Raw genomic sequence first — 21,454 nt, 5'->3', positions numbered from 1 at the left:
ATAGCCATTGTCAAATATAGTCAACAATATCCTAATAGTGTTGTATAGTGACAGATGATAGCTATACTTGTGGAGAGCAGAGCACAATGTATGGAGAAACTGAATCACCACATTGTACAGTTGGAACTACTGTAACATTGTGTATCAACTATACTCAAAAATAATTATTAATAATAAAAAAGTAAAAGACCTATATTCTGAAAACTATAAGACAATGATGAAAGAAATCAAAGGTGACACAAATGGAAAGATATACCATGCTCATAGACTAAAAGAATTAATATTGTTCAAATGTCTATACTACCTAAAGCAATCTACAGATTCAATGCACTCCCTATCAAAGTACCAACAGTTTTTCACAGGACTAGAGCCAAAAATAAGACAAACAAAACAAACAAACAAACAAACAATTTATGGAACCACAAAAGACCCCGAATAGCCAAACCAATCTTAAGAACAAAGCAGGAGTTATCATAATCCTAGATTTCAAGATTTAATACAAAAATATAGCAATCAAAACAGTATAGTACTGGCACACACACACACAAAAGACACATAAATCAAGGGAACAGACTTGAGAACCCAGTAATAAATGCACACATATATGGTCAATTAATCTATGACAAAGGAGGCAAGAATACAATGGAGAAAAGACAGTCTCTTCAATAAACGGTGCTGGGAAAACTAAATGGTTGCATGCAAAAGAGTAAAAATGGGCTACTTATACCATACTAAAAACAAACTCAAAATGCAACAAAGACCTAAATGTATGACTTGAAACCAGAAAACTAAAAGAAAACATAGGCAGTAATCTCTTGGGCATCAAGCTTAGCAGTATTTTTCTGGGTCTGTCTTCTCAAGCAAGAGAAACAAAAGCAAAAATAAATAATTGAGATTACATCAAACTAAAAAGCTTTTTGCAAGTGAAGAAAGCCATCAACAAGACAAAAAGGAAACTTATTGAATGGGAGCAAATGCTGCAAATGCTATATCCAATAGCAAGTTAATATCCAAAATATATAAAGAACTCCTACAACTCAACACTAAAAACAGATAATCTGATCAAAAAATGAGCAGAAGACCTGAATAGACATTTTTCCAAAAAGAAGACACACAAATCGCCAACAGACACATGAAAAGGTGCTCAACATTACTATTAGGAAAATTCAAATCAAAACCACCATGAGATACCACCTCTTAGAATATTTAATATTAAAAAGACAAGAAATAACAAGTCTTGATGAGGATGTGGAGAAAAGAGAACCCTCATGCATTACTGGTGCGAATGTAAAGTGGTATAGCCAATTATGAAAAAAACAGTATAGAGGTTCCTCAAAAAAAAAAAAAAAAAAAAAAAAAAAAAAGTGCCACACTATCCACTAATGCCACTTCTGGGTATTTACCCAAAGAAAACAAAAACACCTTATGTTTACTGCAGTGTTATTTACAACAGCCAAGATATGGAAGCAACCTAAGTATTCATCAATAAATGTATGGATAAAGACGATGCGGTATAGGGGTGACTGGGTGGCTCAGTTGGCTGGGCGTCCAACTCCAGCTCAGGTCATGATCTCGCAGTCCATGCATTCGAGCCCCACGTGGGGCTCTGTGCTGACAGGTTGGAGTCTGGAGCCTGCTTCAGATTCTTTGTGTCCCCCCCCCCCGCCCTCTCTGCCCCTCCCCCACTCGTGCCCTGTCTCACTGTGTCTCTCAAAAATAAATGTTAAAAAAAAATGAAAAAAAAAAAAAAGATGTGGTATAGATACACAATGGAGTATTACTCAGCCACAAAAACGAATGAAATCTTGCATTCACACCAACATGGATGGATCTAGAGGGTATTACTGGTACTATGCCAAGTGAAATAAGCCAGACAGAGACAAATAACATATGATTTCACTTATAATGTACAATCTAAAAAACAAATGAACAAGTAAACAGCAAATAACAATGGCTAAAAAGAAACAGACTCATAAATACAGAGAATAAACTGGTAATTGCCAAGAGGGGAGGAGTGGGGGGAGGGACAAAATAGGTGAAGAGAATTGAGAGGTACAAACTTCCATTTACAAAATAAATAAGTCACAGGGATGAAAAGTACAGCATAGAGCGTACAATCAATAATATTGTAACACATTTATGGTGCCCAATATTCATAATAACTAAAACTAAGTTAATATTACACATCCACTATACTCCAATTAAAAATGAAATTTTTTTCAAAAAAAGAAGATCCCTTTCATCATTTGCCCTCTGCTTTTTAACCAAAAGAAAGAAAACAGCATTCTGCAATCATTCTCACTCACTGTGGGTAATGAGGGCAATCATTCTCAAGGGCACTTGTCTTAGTTACAGGCCATGGTTATGCGTCCTGTGGACAAACAGTCTGCCTTGGGAAGGTATACATATTTACCTAAAATGTTGAGTACTAAAAGGTAACAAGATAATAGTCTACTGTTCAATTCACACTTAATGTGAACTACATAGACTGATGACTATGCAACTATGTAGAGGTTGAGAAAGTAATGTTTTCGTTATTTTCCATGTTGCTAAAACAACAACAACAAAAAGGCTTATTCTCTTCACTTCAACTAACATCCAGTGTTTACAAGTCTAGGTAATAGATCTATTTATCTTTGCAAAGATCTTAACCTATACCATGATTAAAATGAGATTTATTTGGATAAATATGGTTAATACATCTGAGGAGATTTATGCTCTTGCCAACATGTGAATTCTCTGCTGTTTATTCTTTTTACTGCTTTGGAGCAATGTCAATGAACCATTTGGAAGAAATCGATGTCATAAGACTAATTAGGCAAAAATTACCGATTACTCTTAGAAATAAACTGAAGGCTGAGGAGACTTCTGTCTTAAAGTTTGTTTTCCACACATTCGGTTTTATACAACCGTCTCCTGTTTGTCTAAAGGACTTTCTAAACAGACCTAATGGGATCCTCCTTGCAGTCTTAACAGCATGGACAAGAAATACAATTTTCTATTGTATTTCTATTCTGGGCAAACTTGAAAGGTACAGGTAAAATCACTGATTAGCCACTTTTCCTTGTGTTCCCTAAGTGTCTCCAGCAAATTTTGCTGTCTGGGATGTTTTCTTCGCACACAGCTTGTTGGTGGTACCTAAGTTACCATCCTGAGGCAGTTGGGCTTCCTGTCAGGGATTAGGCTCCTTAGGTTGTCAGGCTCCTTCGGTATGGGGGCCAAATTACCAAAAGCAGTTAAAATTTGGTTTAGACTAGGGCCAACTTGTATCTAGGTGATCATCATAAATCTAACATATGTCCAATAAACCCATATGGCCCAATAAATCCAGTGACTGAATGCCACGGGGTACTATCACGGAGCTCTTTTAAGGAATTCACAGGCAATATACCCTAAAGTATTCCACTGTCTAGTGCTCAGTAGACTCTAACAAGGCTGCCTGTATGTTCAAGGTTAACACAAGAGAAATTCAACAGGAGCTAGTCACCAATATTTTTCCCTATTTTAAAAGAAAAATTATTTAGTTGGGTGAGCTTAACAGAAAAGCAGCAGGCAAATCTTGGAGTTCATAAAAAACTTAGGTCTGTGGTGCTATCAGGCTGATAGGCCTCCAGTCAGACAGCTTTTTGAAAGGCATTACTATCATATAAGCCTGAACTACAGGGTTGGAGGCTGTGTGTGTGTTTTCTTGTAACTTCAAGCAATTTTTTTTGTTTTTCTGAGATTTTTGAATTCACTCATCAGTCAATTTATATTTACGAGTTAGAGTTACATTTTGTCAAATGGAATAACTGCTCCACAAGAGGTGCAGGATAGAAATCCAGGAGGTACTGCTCTTGTCATAGACCATGTAAAAGGCACCTTTGGGAGTACAACTGCAGTGTATCGAAGGCTGTGGAGCTGTGCAGTGTGAAGGCCCTGAGAGAATGTCTAGAATGTCTACTATCACCGCCTCCTCCTAACACAACCACCATCACCAACACCCAGTGTCGTGCATGTAGCTCTATTATATGCACTTTAGTTATATTATTCAGTTAATTTTCAGCAATCTATGAGAGCATCAGTAGTATTCTCACTTTAAATATAAGGAAGCCAAGCGTCAGAGTTGTAACCTGCCCCAGGTTATAAAAGCAGGGGCTCCAGGATCAAAATCCAAGTTTGGCTAACTCCAAAGCCCATTCCTGTTACCATTACACCACACCTAAAGACAGGCCCACTAATACCTTTGCTTACACTTTTAAAAAGTAGAGGTTTGATTTAGAGATGATAAAATGTATAGATGTTAAGTAAAGCATTTGAAGACTTTTGACCATCTGTATAACTATGAAACTGAAACCAAAACCTAAAAGGAAATTTTCATATGAAATATATTTCTATTACACCTCAAATTCCCTTGTGCTTTTTTTCCTTGAAGCAACCACTTTTGGATTTCTGTCACCTAGTATACTTTATATAAATGGAATGATTCATAAAGTAGTCTTTTGTGTCTGGCTGTATTCACTCAACGTAATGTTTTTAGATTTGTTTGTTTTGAAAGGTATACGGAAGAATTTATTCAGCTTTGTGAGGATTTACTTTCACAATGGTATAAACCCTTGGCATAGAAGACCTTCTTAAAACTTCATAAACTGCTTTAATTAGTTAAATATCTAGGCTGATATTACGAAGCTGTCAGACATTGTTAGAAAAAGTTAATGGTGGCCAGGATTTGTAAACATAACCATATAATGGTAAAATAAACCAAAGGACAAGACTTTTTAATACCCCTCAAAACATAATAAAGTACAATTTTTCATCAAACATTTATTCCCAGGCTATATCCATGTGGATCTATGAATTTATTTTCCATTTTACACTTTCTGACATCTTCTCTGAATATAGATTACAAATAGTCTTTTGCATTCTCTCCCCAGTCTCAACATCCCAAGTCACCTGCCTTACCTTGTTATACAGTTATCTTTTAGAGAAGATACACTTACATAGCATGTTATACTTGAAAGTGAAAAAATCTTAGAGGATTAAAAAGAAGTAATACAATAATTCCTTCACTGATCTTAATATAACTTCCAAAAGAACATTTCCCTAAAACAGCAATTCTGCCTAATAAAATTCTTTCCAAGTCTAAACACACTGAAAACAAGTGAAATTATGAAAAACTTATGATAGGTTACCAGATATTGTGTGCTTTTAACCATTCAACACTGGCAATACTTGATAAACAATTAGGTAAGCTTCTTGAAGAAGCAAACCTAGACACATAAATTAGAAGATACTGGTATCCATCTAAATTTTCTTTCATTTTTTTACAGACCATTTTATTAAATAAAGTTGTTGAAGGTACACTTTATTTTTTGTCACTTTAGAGGACCTTTACTGTAAAGACAATTCTTTTATCTGATAACAACAGCAGCAGCCAAATTGCTAGTGATTATTCCAGACCTCCCTGTAGGATACATTCAGTTTCTTCTCGAGACGCAAGTTTCCACCTGAGTTTCTGAGGCAATGTTTTTATAAATCCTGCAGTGTCTTATGAACCCTGCTACATCAACAAGTCTGGTAATTTACTCCTTTAGAATGTGAAATTGCAGAAGAGAGAGATGTATTCCTGCTGATCTCAAAGCTTCTGATATATTGGATTTAGGATTGTCTCTTCCACCAGACAACACTACCTTTAGCTTTATGGGGAGTCTCAAAATCAGTTAAGTTCTCTAAACTTCCGTCTTCTTTTCTAAAGTTGATTTTTACAATTCTAGATACCTTGCATTTCCATAGAAATTTTGAAACCAGCTTGTCAATTCCTTATTTAAAAAACAGGTGGAATTTTTATTGGGATTGCTTTGAATCTATGGATGAATTTGGAAAGAATGACTATCTTAACATTATTGAGACTTGCAATCCATGAACATGCATATTTCTCCACCTACTTAGGTTTTCTTTTATTTCTCTCAGCAACACTGTTACCTTCAGAGGACAGGTCTTGCACATCATGTCTTAGAATCATTCCATGGCACCTGAGAATAACTACAGTTTTTACTACTTTTCCAATTTTTGTTTTCTATTTCTTTTATTTGCTTTATTGTACTGGTTAGGAATTCCAGTAAAATACTGAATAGAAGTAATGACAGTGGATCTCCCCATTGCCTGTTCTCAGTGTTAGAAAGAAATTGTCCATTGTTTCACCACTTAGCATGACTTTAACTGTAGGTTTTTGGGAGATGACTTTTATCAAATTGAGGTATTTCCCAGATATCTGGTATTGCAAGGATTTTTATCATGAATGGAAGTTGAAATGAGCATATATCTAGATTGATCATATGGTTTTTCTCATTTATTTTGGTAATACAGTAAATAACATTGGTTGATATTTTTAACACATTTGTTGAGATATTTGAACATGATTTGTTCATGTACCATAAAATTCACCCTTTAAGTGTTCAATTTAGTACTTTTAGTATATCTGCAAAGTTGTGCAGCTCCAATTCCAGAACACTTTAATTGCTTCAAAAAGAAAAAACAAAACAAAAAAACAAAAAACCCTCTACTCATCAGCACTCTCACACTCTCCTCCCCGACCGGAAACCACTAATCTACAATCTGTCACATTCTGTTTATCCATTCATCAGTTGGTGGATATTTGTTTCCACTTTGGAGCTATCATGAATAATGCTGCTATAAACATTTGTGCACAAGTTTATGTGTGGTCATCATTTCAAGTCTCATGGGTATATACCTAGGAGTGGAACTGCTGGTTTATTAGATAACTCTGGGTTTAATTTTTTTTTCTTTATTGCTTCTATAAGCAGAAGACACTGAATTTTGTATCTTTATTTTCTACTTGTTCTTCCTAAATTCATAATTCTGAGAATTTAATAGTTTATCTCCTTGGATTTTCTAGGTCTACATCATATCGCAAAGATATTGGTGCTTTCTTGTCTGTTCCTTTCTTTTCAGAAATTATACGTCGTTTCGATTCCACATTCGTTTTATTGGTTTAAATATTCAGAAGAGTTTCAAATAGTAGTAGTGGTACTCTGATAGGTTTAATTTTTTTAAGGAAGTGGCCAACTGTTTTCCAAAGTGGCTATACCATGTTCCATTCCCACCAGCAATATATGAAGGCTACATATATTCCTAACACTTGCTGTTGTTCATTTTTTTTATTATACCCATCTTGGTGGATGTGAAGTGATATCTAATTGTAGTTTTGATTTGCATTGCCCTAAAGACTACTGATGCTGAGCATTTTTCATGTACTAAGTGGCTATTTATATACCTTTGCAGAAATGTCTAGGGGCACCTGGGTGGCTTAGTCGGTTAAGCATCCGACTCTGCACTGACCACACAGAGCCTGCTGGGATTCTCTCTCTCTCTCTCTCTCTCTCTCTTCTCTCTTTCTGACCCTCCCCCCACCACACTGTCTCAAAATAAAAAAAGAAATGTCTATTTAAATCCTTTGCCCATTTTTTTGTCTTTTTATTGTTGAATTTAAAGAGTTCTTCATATATTTTGAATACAAATCCCTTGCCAAATACATTTATTTCTCTATTCTGTGGGTTGTCTTTTTACTTTCTTGATGGTGTCCTTTGAACCACAAAAGTTATTAATTTTGATGACATCCTATTTATCTATTTTTTTTTTCTTTTGTAACTTGTGCTTTTGGAGTCACAGTGGAAAAAAAATTGCTTAATCCAAAGTCATGAAGATTTACTCCTGATTTCTTAAAAAAAATGTATAGATTCAGCTCTTACATTTTGGTCTCTGATCTATTCTGAATTAATTTTTATATATAGTGTGTAGTAAGTTTTCAACTTCGTTCTTTTGTATATAGATATATACAAATGTTTTGGGATCAACTATCGACATTGTGTTATTTTTTAAATGTTTATTTTGCATGTGTGCGTGCGCACACGCGCGCACACACACACACACACACACACACACACACACACACACACGTGGGGGAGGGGCAGAGAGAGAGGAGAGAGAATCCCAGGCAGGCTCTGTGCTGTCAGCACAGAGCCCATACAGGGCTTGATCCCACGAACCATGAGATCATGACCTGAGTTGAAACCAAGAGTCAGATACTTAACTGAGCCACCCAGGCACCCCAGCATTGATTGGTTCTTAAATGTTAATTCTATTCTACACTCTTGGAAAAAAGAATTTACTTGGTGTGTATTTATGGTATATATGTGTGTGCGTGTGTAATATTTTTAGAGTTTTAATCCTAAATTAATAATTAACTAATTAAGAATTCTTACACCTATGTTTATGAAGGATATTGGTCTGTAGTTTCCCTTGCTTGTAAAATATTTGTCAAATTTTGATATGGAGATTACCCTCACATCATAAAATGGGTTGGAAAGCATTCCCCCTGCCTTGTTTTTCCAAAGATTTTGTGAAAGACTGTATTATTTCTTTATTTTTTTAAGTTAATTTATTTTGAGAGGGAGAGAGAGAGAGACAGAGAGAGAGAGAGACAGTACACATGAGTGGGGGGAGGAGCAGAGAGAGGGAGGGAAAGAGAGAGTGAATCCCAAGCAGGCTCCACACCAGCAGCATGTAGCCTGATGTGGGGCTTGAACTTATAAACCAATCCCTGAGATCATGACCTGAGCCAAAACCAAGAGTTAGATGCTTAACCAACTGAGCCACCCAGGTGCCCCTATTTCTTCTTGCCTCTTTGGGCATGAAGTTTTCCTTGTGAGAAGATTTTGATGATAAATTCAATTTCTTAAATATGTATATGCTTTTTTCCAATTTTCTGTGTTAGATTTCCTAATTTGGGTTTTTATTGCAAGGAATTTATGAATTTCATCTAAGTTACTGAATGTATTGTAATAAAGTTACTCATTGTATCACCTTATTATCCATTTAATGTCTGTAGGATCCATGATTCTGCATTGATATTCCCTCTTTAACCTTGATATTGGTAATTTGTTCTATTCTCTCTTTCCTGACCAGTTTTTCTAAGACTACATCAATTTTATTAACTTTTTTCAAAGAACCAATTTCTGGCTTTGTTGATTTTTCTCTATTTTTTTTTATTTTCTACATCACTGTTTTTACTTTTTAATCTTATTTTGTATTTACTTTCCTTAAATCTTCTTAAGATGGAAGTTTTACTCATTTATTTAAATTTTCTGCCATAAGCATTTAAGGACACACTTTTTCTTTTAGTGTTCTCATTGCATACAATAAATTCTAAGATATTTCCATTATCATTCTATTTGAAGTAATTTCCAATTTCTTTTGGTGAGTATTCCTTGTAAACTTGAAAAGAATCGCTTATTGAGTGTGGAATCTATAAATATTGCTTAAGTCAAGCTGGATCATAGTGCTGTTCATATATTTACTGATTTTTATTCTACTTATTACTGAGAGAGGAATGTTAAAATTCCCAACTACACTGTAGATTTGTTGATTCCTTCTCTATAGTTCTCTCAATTTTTACTTCCTTTACTCGGTACATACATCCTTAGAATTTTTATGTCTTCTTTTAATGAATTGGCCATTTTATCAATATGAAATATGCTGCCTCACCTTAGAATGTTTCCTATGCCTGACATTAATATAACTTTCTTATGCTTAGTGTTTGCATACCAACTTTCTTATGCTTAGTGTTTGCAGATACATTTTTTTCTACAATCTCACTACTAATTTTGTCTGAATCTTTATACTACTAATTTTGTCTACTTCTTATAAACACCATATGGATGGGTCTTCTGAAATTTTTTTCAATCTGAAAATCTGTGCCTTTTAAATTGAATGTTTACTTTATTCACATTTAATGTAATTATTGTTATAATTGAACTTAAGTCTTATAGCATTTGTTTTATGTTATATGTTTTTCTGTTCCTCTTTTCCTACCAACTCTTTGGTTAATATTTTGTAGTATACTTTCTTATATGTCTTGCATTGATTTTTTTAACAACTTTTTTGTTATACTTAAATTTGTTGCTCTAGAAATTAAATAAGCACATTTACCTCAAACTACATTCAAATACTAACATAAGAACTTCACAGCTATATTAATCCAAACGCACACATTTTAGGCCACTTGTGATAGTTCCATAGGTCAGACACTCGTTTCAGTTTCTTAGATTCATTTTCTTCTTTGTGTTTAACTTTGGACAGTTTCTACTGAATGGTTCTCAAGTTCACTAATCATATTTTCCACCCCAATTTCCTGTTAAGCCCATCGAATAAGTACTTTATTTCTGAAGTTGTATTTTTCCATTATACCATTTCCATTTTGTTATTTCTTGTTGTAGTTATCATAATTATTTTATTATCCTTCTCTGCTAATTCCAACATCCAGGTCATCTATGGATAAGTTTCCATTAATTTTTTTCTGTTTCTTCAGAGGACTCAATTTTAATTGTGTGATAGACACTGCATATAAAATAATAGTAAATTATATTTAACATGGATATTATTTATCCTAAGAAAATGGCACACCCTCTTCCCATAGGTTAGGACTGTGAATCAGTCTAATCTCTAGTGAACTGGTTCTGGGCTTTGTGGTAGGTTTAGATTCAGTTCACTCTTGGCTAATATTCTGAGGTCTGGATCAGGGATCTCCCTTAAGCAAAGTCTGGGATCTGAGCCCTGATTAGACTCTGAAGACTTCTCTATGTCTTATAATCCAGCTGCCAGTATTCTAATCATGGGATATTTCTCTTTGTTTATAGCCCAGCCACCAGATTTCTGGGATGCTTAGGTGATCTCTTTACTCTTGATAATCTCCCCCAGGTTTCCATGCCATAGCTTATTTCTTCATCCTGTTCCCCAGGCACTAGCATTCATTAGTACACTGCTTTGCCCTTGATGAAGGTCCTGTACACCTTGCAGAAATAAGGGAGGTTTCTTATCATTTCTTTTGCTTTATCCCAGCCTTCTCTTGCAATTGCCTTGCACTTGATAAAGGGCCACTATACCTCAGGGAGATGTCTCTCAGGTCTCTTGCTCTATCTCCAGTCTTTCTTTGGCCACTGCCATGTACTTGGTGCAAATCCTACACACCTTGATGAATCACTCAGTTCTTTACCATGCTCCAAGCCTTTGGTGTGTTCACTTGGTGAAGGCTTCATAGGGAAGAACTGGTGGTGGGTGTGAGACTCACCCTGTGACTGGGGCTTCTTAGGATTTTAAGCTGTCACACATGTGGCCATAAACAGTTCATTAAAAGTTGGGCTGGTTTCTCTTTATATTCTTCTATGTCAGTTTTACTCTTCTTCCTGATGTTCTGCCAGAAATAAACCAGTCAAGAGTTTTTATTCTCTCCTAAAAAAGGTTTGTCTCTTTCTGGGACTTAGTTCATTCAGGTTTTTCTAGCATATTCAGCTTTTTGGATGGTTTTTTAAATTTATGATTTTATAGTTTATCCATCTCATTCTCATTGTTGGGAGTAGGAACAAGTCTCTTGTGACTTTCTTCATCCTAACTGGGAGTAGAAATTTCTTTCTCAATTCCTTTGATAACTCCTTCTTGTCTGCCTCACATTTTGTATTTGTCTTCCTCCTAGACTTTATTTGAGAGGTACATTAAGCCTAACAAAAAACTCTCAGAAATCCCATATGTTCTATTCCTTTTATATAGATGTTTATTTTTTTTTTAAGCCTCAGAAACTATCTTCAAAAAAGACAAAACAGTAAATACAACATTCAGATTGCAAAAATTCTACTGAGAATCATATCTGCTTATGTAATCTGGAATGCAGAATTTAGAATTTTGCATATTGGAGGCAAGTATCTAGGGGTGCTAATAAATGCAAATATCTAGGGGGTCATAATATATGCAAATATCTATAATACATACAATATATCTATGATATAGATATATAGACAGATATAGATATAGATACAGATATAGATATAGATATAGATATAGATATAGATATAGATATAGATATAGATATAGATATATAATACATCAAGGAGTTAATAGGGTCCAGTCATCTGTATTCAGAGACAGATTTTGTTTCTTTGTTGTTATCATACCTTCTCCCAGAAAGGACTTAGGCATAATAAGGTATTCTTATTCTCATTTTACAGATGAGGCTCCTGAGATCCCAAGAAGCAGAGTGATCACACCAAGTGTGCAGAGTGGAAGGAAAACCCAGGCTCCAGCTTCCTGGCACTGCATCATTCCATTACATATTCATTTCAAACCTAATCAAATGTGCCATAATATCCAAGAGTGATAATACATTTTAAATTGTCTATGCAAAAATAATATCAAAATTACAGAACAGTTCGAGGAACATCCATACATCCTTTACCCAGATTCACCTATTGATAACACTTTGCTCCATTACTTTGTAATTTGCTCTCCATCTATCCATCCATCCACATATTTTTTCTGAACCATCAAGAAGATAGTGTATATATTATGGCCCGTTATCCCTAGATACTTTAGTCTGTATTTGCTAAGAATGAGAATATTTCTTTACGTACCACAGTACAGTTGTAACAAATTTAACAACGATACACTTTCTTCTATTTATATTCCAATTTTGTAAATTGACCTAGTAACTCATTTATAGCATTTCCCCCTTCCCATATAGGATCCAGTCTAGGATCAAGTATTACATTTAGTTGTCAAGACTCTACTATTGTTTAATCTGGAGCATTTCCCTCAGCTTTTGTCTTTTATGACACTGACATTTTTGAAGAATATAGTCCTTTTTTTCTCTTTTCATAGAATGTTCCTCATTTTAGATTTGTCTGATGTTTCCTTGTGCTTAGATTCAGGTTATGCACTTCCAGATGGAATACTATAAAAATGATGTTGTGCCTTTCTCAGGTTATCACATCCAGAGCCACATGATGTCCATCTGCCCCTCACTAGTCACATTAATTTTGATCACAAGGTCAAGTTGTTGCCTGGTTTCCCCATTTATATTTATTTTTCTCTGCAACTAATAAGAATTCTGTGGGGAGACACGTTAAGATCATAAAACAGCCTGCTCTTCCTCAAGAATGAATTTTTTTATAACAGTATTTTCACTATTGTTATAAAAAGTGACCTCTACATAGTAAAAAAAAAACCTAGGTTTCACTTATTACACTTGAATAAGTTCCATGCAGTCTTAACATCTGTTTTTATTACAGTAGTCCATGCACACAGGGTGTTTATTAAAAACTATTCATTAGGCACTATCTGGGTAGGATATAGGCAATCTGATTTTTAAATCCAACTGGTATCAATGCCCTAGTTTTGGTTTAATAAAAAAAATCTCTTTAACTTATGTTACCAGGCTTAGAAATTAAATTATACAATTGAAAGAATGTTCTATAAAAAAGAGAAGAAAACAAAGAAATTTGTAAAAGAAACTACTTCTATTTAATTCAAATCATATATGGATTTTGGTTACAATATTTATTATCCACTCTTTTTAAAGCAGTATGATTTTGAGGTGAACTTTAATTCAAGGATTTAACTTGGATTGAACATAGCTAGCTTAAATAAAATGTTTGAACAGCCAGGTGGTTTAGTTTCTGAGGTTGGTAACAATAAGTCCAAATTGGAAAAAAAAAAAAAAAAGAACTTTTTAGAAATAGTTTTTAAATTTAAAAAATGTGTGTGTTTTTTGTTGTTTGGTTTTTGAGTTTTGTTTTCGTTTAATTTTTAAAGATGCCTTGTTTCTTATTTTGCTACCATGGACCTCAACATTATATAAGAACATGTTTTACAAACCAGTCATCATACTGAATGGGTATACCATTAATTCAGCATTTTTTTCATTGAAGTCAGGAAACCAGACGGGTAGGCCAAAGGCTTACTTACTCTCTTAAAAAGAATACAAACTTTGCTATTGCCCCTTTCTCTTTTGAGCCCAGCTTTTCATTTCTAACATTGTCTTACTTGCAATACAATAAAATTCCAGCCTTTATGACAGAAGAGATGGTTTTTTGATCAATAGAATTCAACAGCCAAAGCATTAGTGTTTTGGGTGGGTTTTTTTTTTTTTTTTTTTTTTTTTCTTTCTGGAAAGCATTTGTAGCCACAGGCTCAAAGGAGGAAGAAAGGGAGAGGGATTAACTCTCTGCAAGGAAGGTCAAAAACATAATTTACAAGTGAGGCAAGAGGAGCAGCTGTATCTGTTGGCCCAATCAAGACTACCAGCTGGAGAATTTACCAGCAATATGAAAACCACATCGACCAGATGTCAAGCAATGCAACTAGAGGCCAAACATCTTTGGGCTCAATGCAGGACTCTCCACTCTCTTTACTACCCATATTTCATGTTAAATAGTAAGGTGCCTTCCACAGGCCACCAGCAGGGATAACTGGAACATTTCCACACAAGGGACTTAAATAACATGATGGTACCCTCACCACACTGGCTTAAATACTGAAGTCCACCTCCTACTTGTTCTTTTATTAAAAAGCAATTTTAGCTCGGAGTCAATATGTATGGGGTAAGAGAAACTTAAATGGCTGTAAGCCATTCTTATGGCTTATCAGGCTTATTTATATTTGGAAATTATTTTGTCATTGGGAAGAAAAGAGTGTTCTGAAAATACTTATTTGAATAACCATTTTTCCACTCATTCTTTAAACCCATGATGTTCAATACAGTAGCTGTTTTGCCACATGTGGCTATCTAAATTAAAAGTTAAGTCATTTAGAGGCACCCGGGTAGCTCTGTCAGTTAAGCATCCGACTTCAACTCAGGTCATGATCTCACGGCTCATTGGTTTGAGCCCTACATTCGGCTTTGTGCTGACAGCATGGAGCCTGCTTTGGATTCTGTGTCTCCCTCTCTCTCTGCCCCTCCCGTTTGTGCACATGCGCTCGCTCTCTCTCTCTCTCTCTCTCTCAAAAATAAATAAACATTAAAAAAAAAACCCTAAGTAATTTAAATTAAACTAATTTAAAATTCTGTTCCTCAGGTATACTAGCCATATTTCAGGTGCTCAATAGCCACGTGACTCGTGGCTATCACACTGGATAACAAAATATAAATAATTTGACTCATCACAGAAAATTCTATTAGGCAATGTTGCTTGAAGCTCAAAAATCACCTTTAAAGTGAGCAATTATATTTCTTCTCCGTATATACTATGAAACAAAGCAATCTCTGTGCATTCTCTTATGAAATAAGCCTACTAATACAATGTGAAAACTGTATTAGTTGAGGGTAAGACAAAGGGGAGGAGAACTCAGTAATACCATGACAAATATAAGTCAATCTTTGTCTGATGAAATGTTCTTGTATGCTGTACTCACAGAAGCCCTGTGATGCTCCTGGCTTGCTGAATAATATAGAGGCCAGTCTGGATGGGTTAGCAATAAGCAATAAACTGACATGTACCCTTAATTTGCTGCATGCATCTTTGATTTGTTAATGATTCAATATTTATCAGACAGTTTGTATCAGAAGTTTCCTTACTTATATTTCCCAATATGCAAAATAAATTATGTCCTTTAAAAAAGAGGTGGCCCAACTTTACAGCTTTGCAATTGAGGCACTTTAATGCCAAGTAAACATCATATGCCACAGCTGTTTCTAAAACTTTTATGAACAAGAAGAACATGAGGCCAGTATAAAATAAAACCCACAAATTATATTTCTTACTCCCAGACTCACCCACCATGGGTGCAGTGAAACCAAGCAATTCACGAGGTGCTATGTATGTCTGTGTGATTGTTGTGACTCACCGAGGGATGCATGCCACAGGCACGTGTTGCCCAGAGCACAGACCTTTGACTCTTCCCACAAGGGCATCATGCCAGGGTATGCCAGAACACACCAGAGCACTGGACAAGTTGCATGTGCAAGCACATCGGCTGCCTCTGCCCTTGAACATGTAGGGTGGTATACAAGCACTGTTTTTCCCTCTGTTTCCTTGATCTATTCCAACACTCCCGGCAAAATCACCCAGCCCGGTCAGCCCATCAGTTCTACTCCCACTTTCTCTTCTCAATCCCCAGTTTCTTCTTTTCCAATTATTCACAATAGATGAGGAAGAACAAGATGAAAATAAAAGGGAGGTGGTGTTTCCTAATCTCCCCTGCTTTGTCATTAAAAGCTAAAAAGATCTGCTGTTTTTCTTTGGCATCGTTAACTGTGCTTAATCAGATTCCCATAAAGATCACAGAGTTACTGCCCAACAGAAGCTGAAAAATTTCATTTGTATCAACTTAGCCAGTTAGAGGTTCATGCAACCTGCAAGGTTTTCAGGTTATGCCCCAGTGTTCCCGCTTACCTTGGCTTTCCCATCCTGGGCTGACATGTATCCAACACACATGCTCTCTGTCGTGTGGCTCCACAGAAATTCCACTGCCGTGGAAGAGAACACAAGTAGGCACATTCAGATCACAGATGGAAAATAAATCTTTGCTTTTTAATACAACAGTTAAAGATAGCTTTATATTTAACACACTCAGTTGCCTACTTTCCATTTGGTCCTTCATAAATGTCAAGATGATTTAGAACTCAAAACTGTGTAATGCCATTTACTGTGAAATGAAAAATGTATTTCTTTCTTGTCAAAACTTATAATTATTACATGTAAAATAAGTGCTCTTCTGTTTGAAACTTGTAAACTTAAACACACACATGCACCATACATTCATACGTACAGTACACAATGATTTAGCACATGTAATATTCCATAACGTAGTTTCCTTTAACACACACACACACACACACACACACACACACACACACACACACACACACAGAGTCTTGGTTTCTAAATACCATTCTCCATGAAAAGGAACCAGGATTCCTTGGAGAATGTTCGTTCTGGGGCTGGGGCAGAGAAAATATAAAATGAATCTGGAACATCTTTTTGCATGTCAGAAAGTAAGGAAGCTCAAGGAATGATGACAACTTATCAAAATGACTCCGAGGTCAGACTGAGGGGCTTCCACTGGCCAAAGTATCAAAATAAATCATGATAGTAAGGAATTATCACCACTGAATAAAATAAGAACCAACGAACCTATACTAATGCAAATAAATAAATGAATAAATAAAAGAGAAAGGAAAGAAAGCTCTTCCTTGCAGCAGAATGCCAACTAGTAAATATAGAAGAAATATCAGACTTAGAAAATCATCACGGTTGCTAAAACGAGTGGGTGAAAATTTGAAGATGAGCAAGCTGTTTACATAGTCTCAACATATCTCTCCATAATGTTCTTACAAAATAGAAACGGGGGAAGTGTAGGTTCACTGTGGAGAAACCAATGGGCCCCCCCCCTTAATCAAATGATCGAAACTCACATCACCAATTAAGAAAAAATCAACACCATGTGCCCCCTGATAAGACACCGTCAGATGTACACCACCACTCCTGTGGTACTTCTGCCAAAATTGCAGAGCCCAGACTGCGTGAGGAAATACCACACAAACTCAATTACAGGAATACTACAAAGGACTGATTTGAACTCTTCACAAATGTCAAAGTCAAAACATACACAAAAAGTTGAAAAACCATTCCCATGTAAAGGAGATATGACAACTAAATGCAATGTGTTATCCTGAATAGGTCTGGGGAGGGTGGGGAACATCATAGGTACAATACTGAGACAACTGATGAAATTTAAAAGGGACTATGGCTTAGATAATAATCCCATATCAATATTAAATTTTATGATTTTGATAACTATACTGTGATTATTTAGAAGAATGGCCTGTCTTTAAGAAATATACACTGAAGTATTAGGAGTAAAGATAGCTGACATCCACCTTGCCTTCAAACAGTTCATTAAAAAAAAGCACGTTTAAATGTGTATGATGTGTGTGTGTGTGTGTGTGTGTGTGTGTGTGTGTGTGTGTGTGTGTCTAGAGGGAAGAGAGGGGAAGGAAGGAGTGAGGATGTAAAGACAAACAGGGTAAAATAAAAACAGTGGGTAAATCTGGGTAAAGGAATAATGGGTGTCTCTTGTATTATTCTTGCAACTTTCCTGTAAGTTTGAGCTTCTATTTAAACAAAAAGTGACAAAAGAAAAATCCACAAATATACGGATACACACAGCTCTGTCGCCTTCAAGTATGTACTTTCAAAATTCTAAGGTTTTTTTTAAGTTTTGATGATGTACTTCTCCAACAAAAGTTTCCAAGTCCCTGATAATAAAACTGCATTGCTCAACACTAAACCCTCTGGGTCCCAGACCATCCATCTGTTTATATCTCTGAGCTAATTAAGCCTGAAGACAAGTGTTGGAGTTGAGACACAACTGTGGGATCAGTGATCCTAGACTCTGAAGGCTTTGCCAGACATGTGGGGAAGAAAGAAACAGTAAGGGGCAAAACTGAGTTCCTCAGATACGTGGCTCATTCCCTCATCATTAATTAATTATCAAACCTGCCAACCTGCTCAACAGACGCTCTGCTGAAGAGTGCAGGAAAACAGCATCACGCGATGAAGCAAGTTCTCTTCACCAGATGTTTTTTCTTCCTCACACATCTGCTTTGAACTACAAAAAATCTTGAAGTCCAGAGCAAGGTCTGGGATATTCTAAATTGCCTAATAGAGCAAAGGCATTCAAGTCTTACTGAATTTCCTTAGAGTAGTGACAAAGCAATTGTATTTAAATACAAAGTTAAGGCATTTCTAAAACTGTGACTTCTCCTTATGCTCCACATGTTAAGGTGGCTCATGAATTAGCCATGGAAAGAAAAATACATGGAAATATAGTTGATCTAGTCATGAAACTAAAGGATAAACACATTATGCTTTATTTTTTACGACACAATTTTGATGATTTTAGAATGCATTATTCTCTCTAAAAATGTAGCCTGCTTTAAGAAAATATAGTATGTAAAAAATTTAGAATTATGAAACAGGATAAATTGGGTACACTGACTGATTTCATTAACTAATTGCTTTTTTAATTAAAGGGGTTCCAATGAAGTTTCTAGACATAGTCTAGGAGTTCTTAAAGAAAATAATGCAGTGTCTAAAAATTCAGTCTTCATTTACTTTTTTCACATTTATTACCAAAAATTTACCATATATTACCAAATTACCAAAAACCATTTATTACCAAAAAATGTATTTTTGCAATGTGCATTGTACTGACACACAATTTTTAGTACCTACAACTCAAATATGTATGTATGTATGTATGTATGTATGTATGTATGAGTTACTAGTTCAGGCTGGCTTGAGAAACTCAACAGAAATTTTTTTATAATTTAAATTATAGAATGCTTTTGTAAAGAAATCCTATTTATTTAAGTATATGTCTTACATTAATTTATCAAAATATTTCTTGGTCAAGGGCTTCAGGAAAGCAGGAGAGACAGCAACTAACATTGAGAATCTATCACGTGCCAGGCACTGTCTTTTGTAATAGAACTCACTAATGCCCGGATGGGGAACCTGAGGCTAAGAGCAAGTAAGTAACATGGCTTAGGTCACTTTAGTAAGTGCATAAACTACAATTCAAACTGGACTTTTGGATTCCAAAACCTGGTGAACTTCCATCGTTCTATTGCTTTGAAATTTACCCAGCATGGAAAGAAAGATTTGTAATTAATGTTATATACTGAAAAGATTAAATTCCTTAACAACACCAAAGGATCACAAAACTTCAAACACAAATACAACTCTTATACATCTCTTAAGAAAAGCTTTTAAAACTGTAACAAACCCAAGAGGCCACAAAAGCCATGATCAATACATTTGACTACATTAAAAATGTTTATAGGGGTGCCTGGGTGGCTCAGTTGGTTGAGCGTCCAAGTCTTGATTTTGGCTCAGGTCTTGATCCCAGGGTTGTTGGATCGAGTCCCACATCGGGCTTCATGCTCAGTGTGTACCCTGCTTAAAATTCTCTCTCTCTCTCTCTCTCTCTCTCTCTCTCCACCCCCGTCCCTCTCCCCTGCTCACACTCTTTCTTTCTCTATCAAAAAAAAAAAATGTGTATTTTCTTTTGCCATATGGGGAAAAAAGTATAGAGACAAATGACACACTAGTGAAAATATCTGCAATTTGTAGCATAGAAAAAGAGCTAATTTTCTTCATACATAAAGATGTGCCACAAATCAATGAGAAAAAGACAAAAGGAAAAAGAGAAAACAAGGGGAATATAAGTGGCTCCAAAACATGAAAAGATGTTCTTCTACATTTTTCATACTAAATGTAATGCAAATTAAAACTGCAAACTACCATTATTCAACTATCAGATATCAAAGTTTGAAACGTTATGTTAGCTGGGGTAGAGAAAAGAGCACTCTCACAAATGATGGAAGCATAGCCATTTGAAAATACATCCCTGCACTTTGTGGTAGTTATATTCTACAGTGTTGCCATGAACATTGAATTAGCAAATACTGAGCTATTGCTCCTAAGGAAAATACTGGGTTCGATTCCCACAAGCCTTTGGTCACAACATTTTCAATCAGTAAGTAACCTTAAATGTTTCTGTATAAGACATCTTATATTTCTTTATAATGAAACACAAGCAAAGAAGAGTTAACCATTTTCCTGACCCTAGATGACCTACTCATGAATTAATCTGGTTTTCAGCCTCAAAACAATGCTGTCCCCTATGCTCTGTTTATTGGTCATTATCTTATGAATGCACAAGTTTAGCTAATTGTCCAGTTTTTCCATGGCTTCATCATGCACCACAGACATTATTTTAGGAATTTTTGGAGCAGCCCTACATACAGATCAATGAATTTCCTCTTCCTTTTTCTGGATGTATGATACTGTTATTCATGAACTCTGAGTTCATCGTCAACAGCATAACAACTCTTGCCCGAATGATGTTTATCTAACATGCACCCTTTCTCCACAAGGCAGCACAACCTCTCTGCATTAGGAAAGCACTTCAACACTGAGCTTGGGGGCCATGTTAATTTCGTTAAGATCTTAATTTTAATTTGAGTATAGCTAATGTACAGTATTATATTAGTTTCAAGTGTACAATATAGTGATTCAACAATTCTATACATTACTAGTGCTAATGATGAAAAGTGTACTCTTTAACCCCCATCCCCCCAACCCATCTCCCTATCAGTTTGTTCTCTATAATTAAGAGCCTGTTTCTTGATTTCTCTCTCTCTCTTCCCTTTTGTTTGCATTGTTTCTTAAATTCAAAATATGACTGAAATCATATGGTATTTGTTTTTCTCAGACTGACTTATTTCACTTAGTATTATACTCTCTAGCTCCGACCATGTTGTTGAAAATGGCAAAATTTCATTCTTTTTTCAAGCCTGAATAATATCCCATTGTGTGTGTGTGTGAGATATATCTTGTTCATCCATTCATCTATCAATGGATACTTAGGATGCTTCCATAATTTGGCTTTTGTAAATAATGCTGCAATAAATACAGCAGTGCATATATCCCACTGAAATAATGTTTTTGTATTTTTAACACTAGTACTGTGATTGCTGGATCATAGGGTAGTTATATTTTCAACTTTTTGAGGACCTTCCATACTGTTTGTCACAGTGACAGCACCAGTTTGCATTCCCACA

General features: G+C 35.5%; 1 protein-coding gene across 9 annotated transcripts in view; it reads right to left on the bottom strand.

Moving 5' to 3' along the window:
- TASP1 (taspase 1) overlaps window positions 1-21,454 on the bottom strand; it is a 320,757-nt gene that overhangs the window by 59,834 nt on the left and 239,469 nt on the right. For all 9 annotated transcript variants that reach the window (XR_015249356.1, XR_015249355.1, XR_015249357.1 and 6 more), the window contains one exon: window positions 16,218-16,291. Coding sequence is in view for 6 of the 9 variants with exons in the window: in XM_086701663.1 (XP_086557789.1) it covers window positions 16,218-16,291 (74 nt within the window). In the remaining 3 variants the exon portion in view is untranslated. The remainder of the gene's footprint in view (window positions 1-16,217; window positions 16,292-21,454) is intronic.

Source organism: Puma concolor, chromosome A3 (genome assembly GCF_028749965.1).
Source record: "Puma concolor isolate L17-30 chromosome A3, mPumCon1.1.hap2, whole genome shotgun sequence".
NCBI lineage: Eukaryota > Metazoa > Chordata > Mammalia > Carnivora > Felidae > Puma > Puma concolor.
This window is presented reverse-complemented; position numbering and strand designations above follow the sequence as displayed.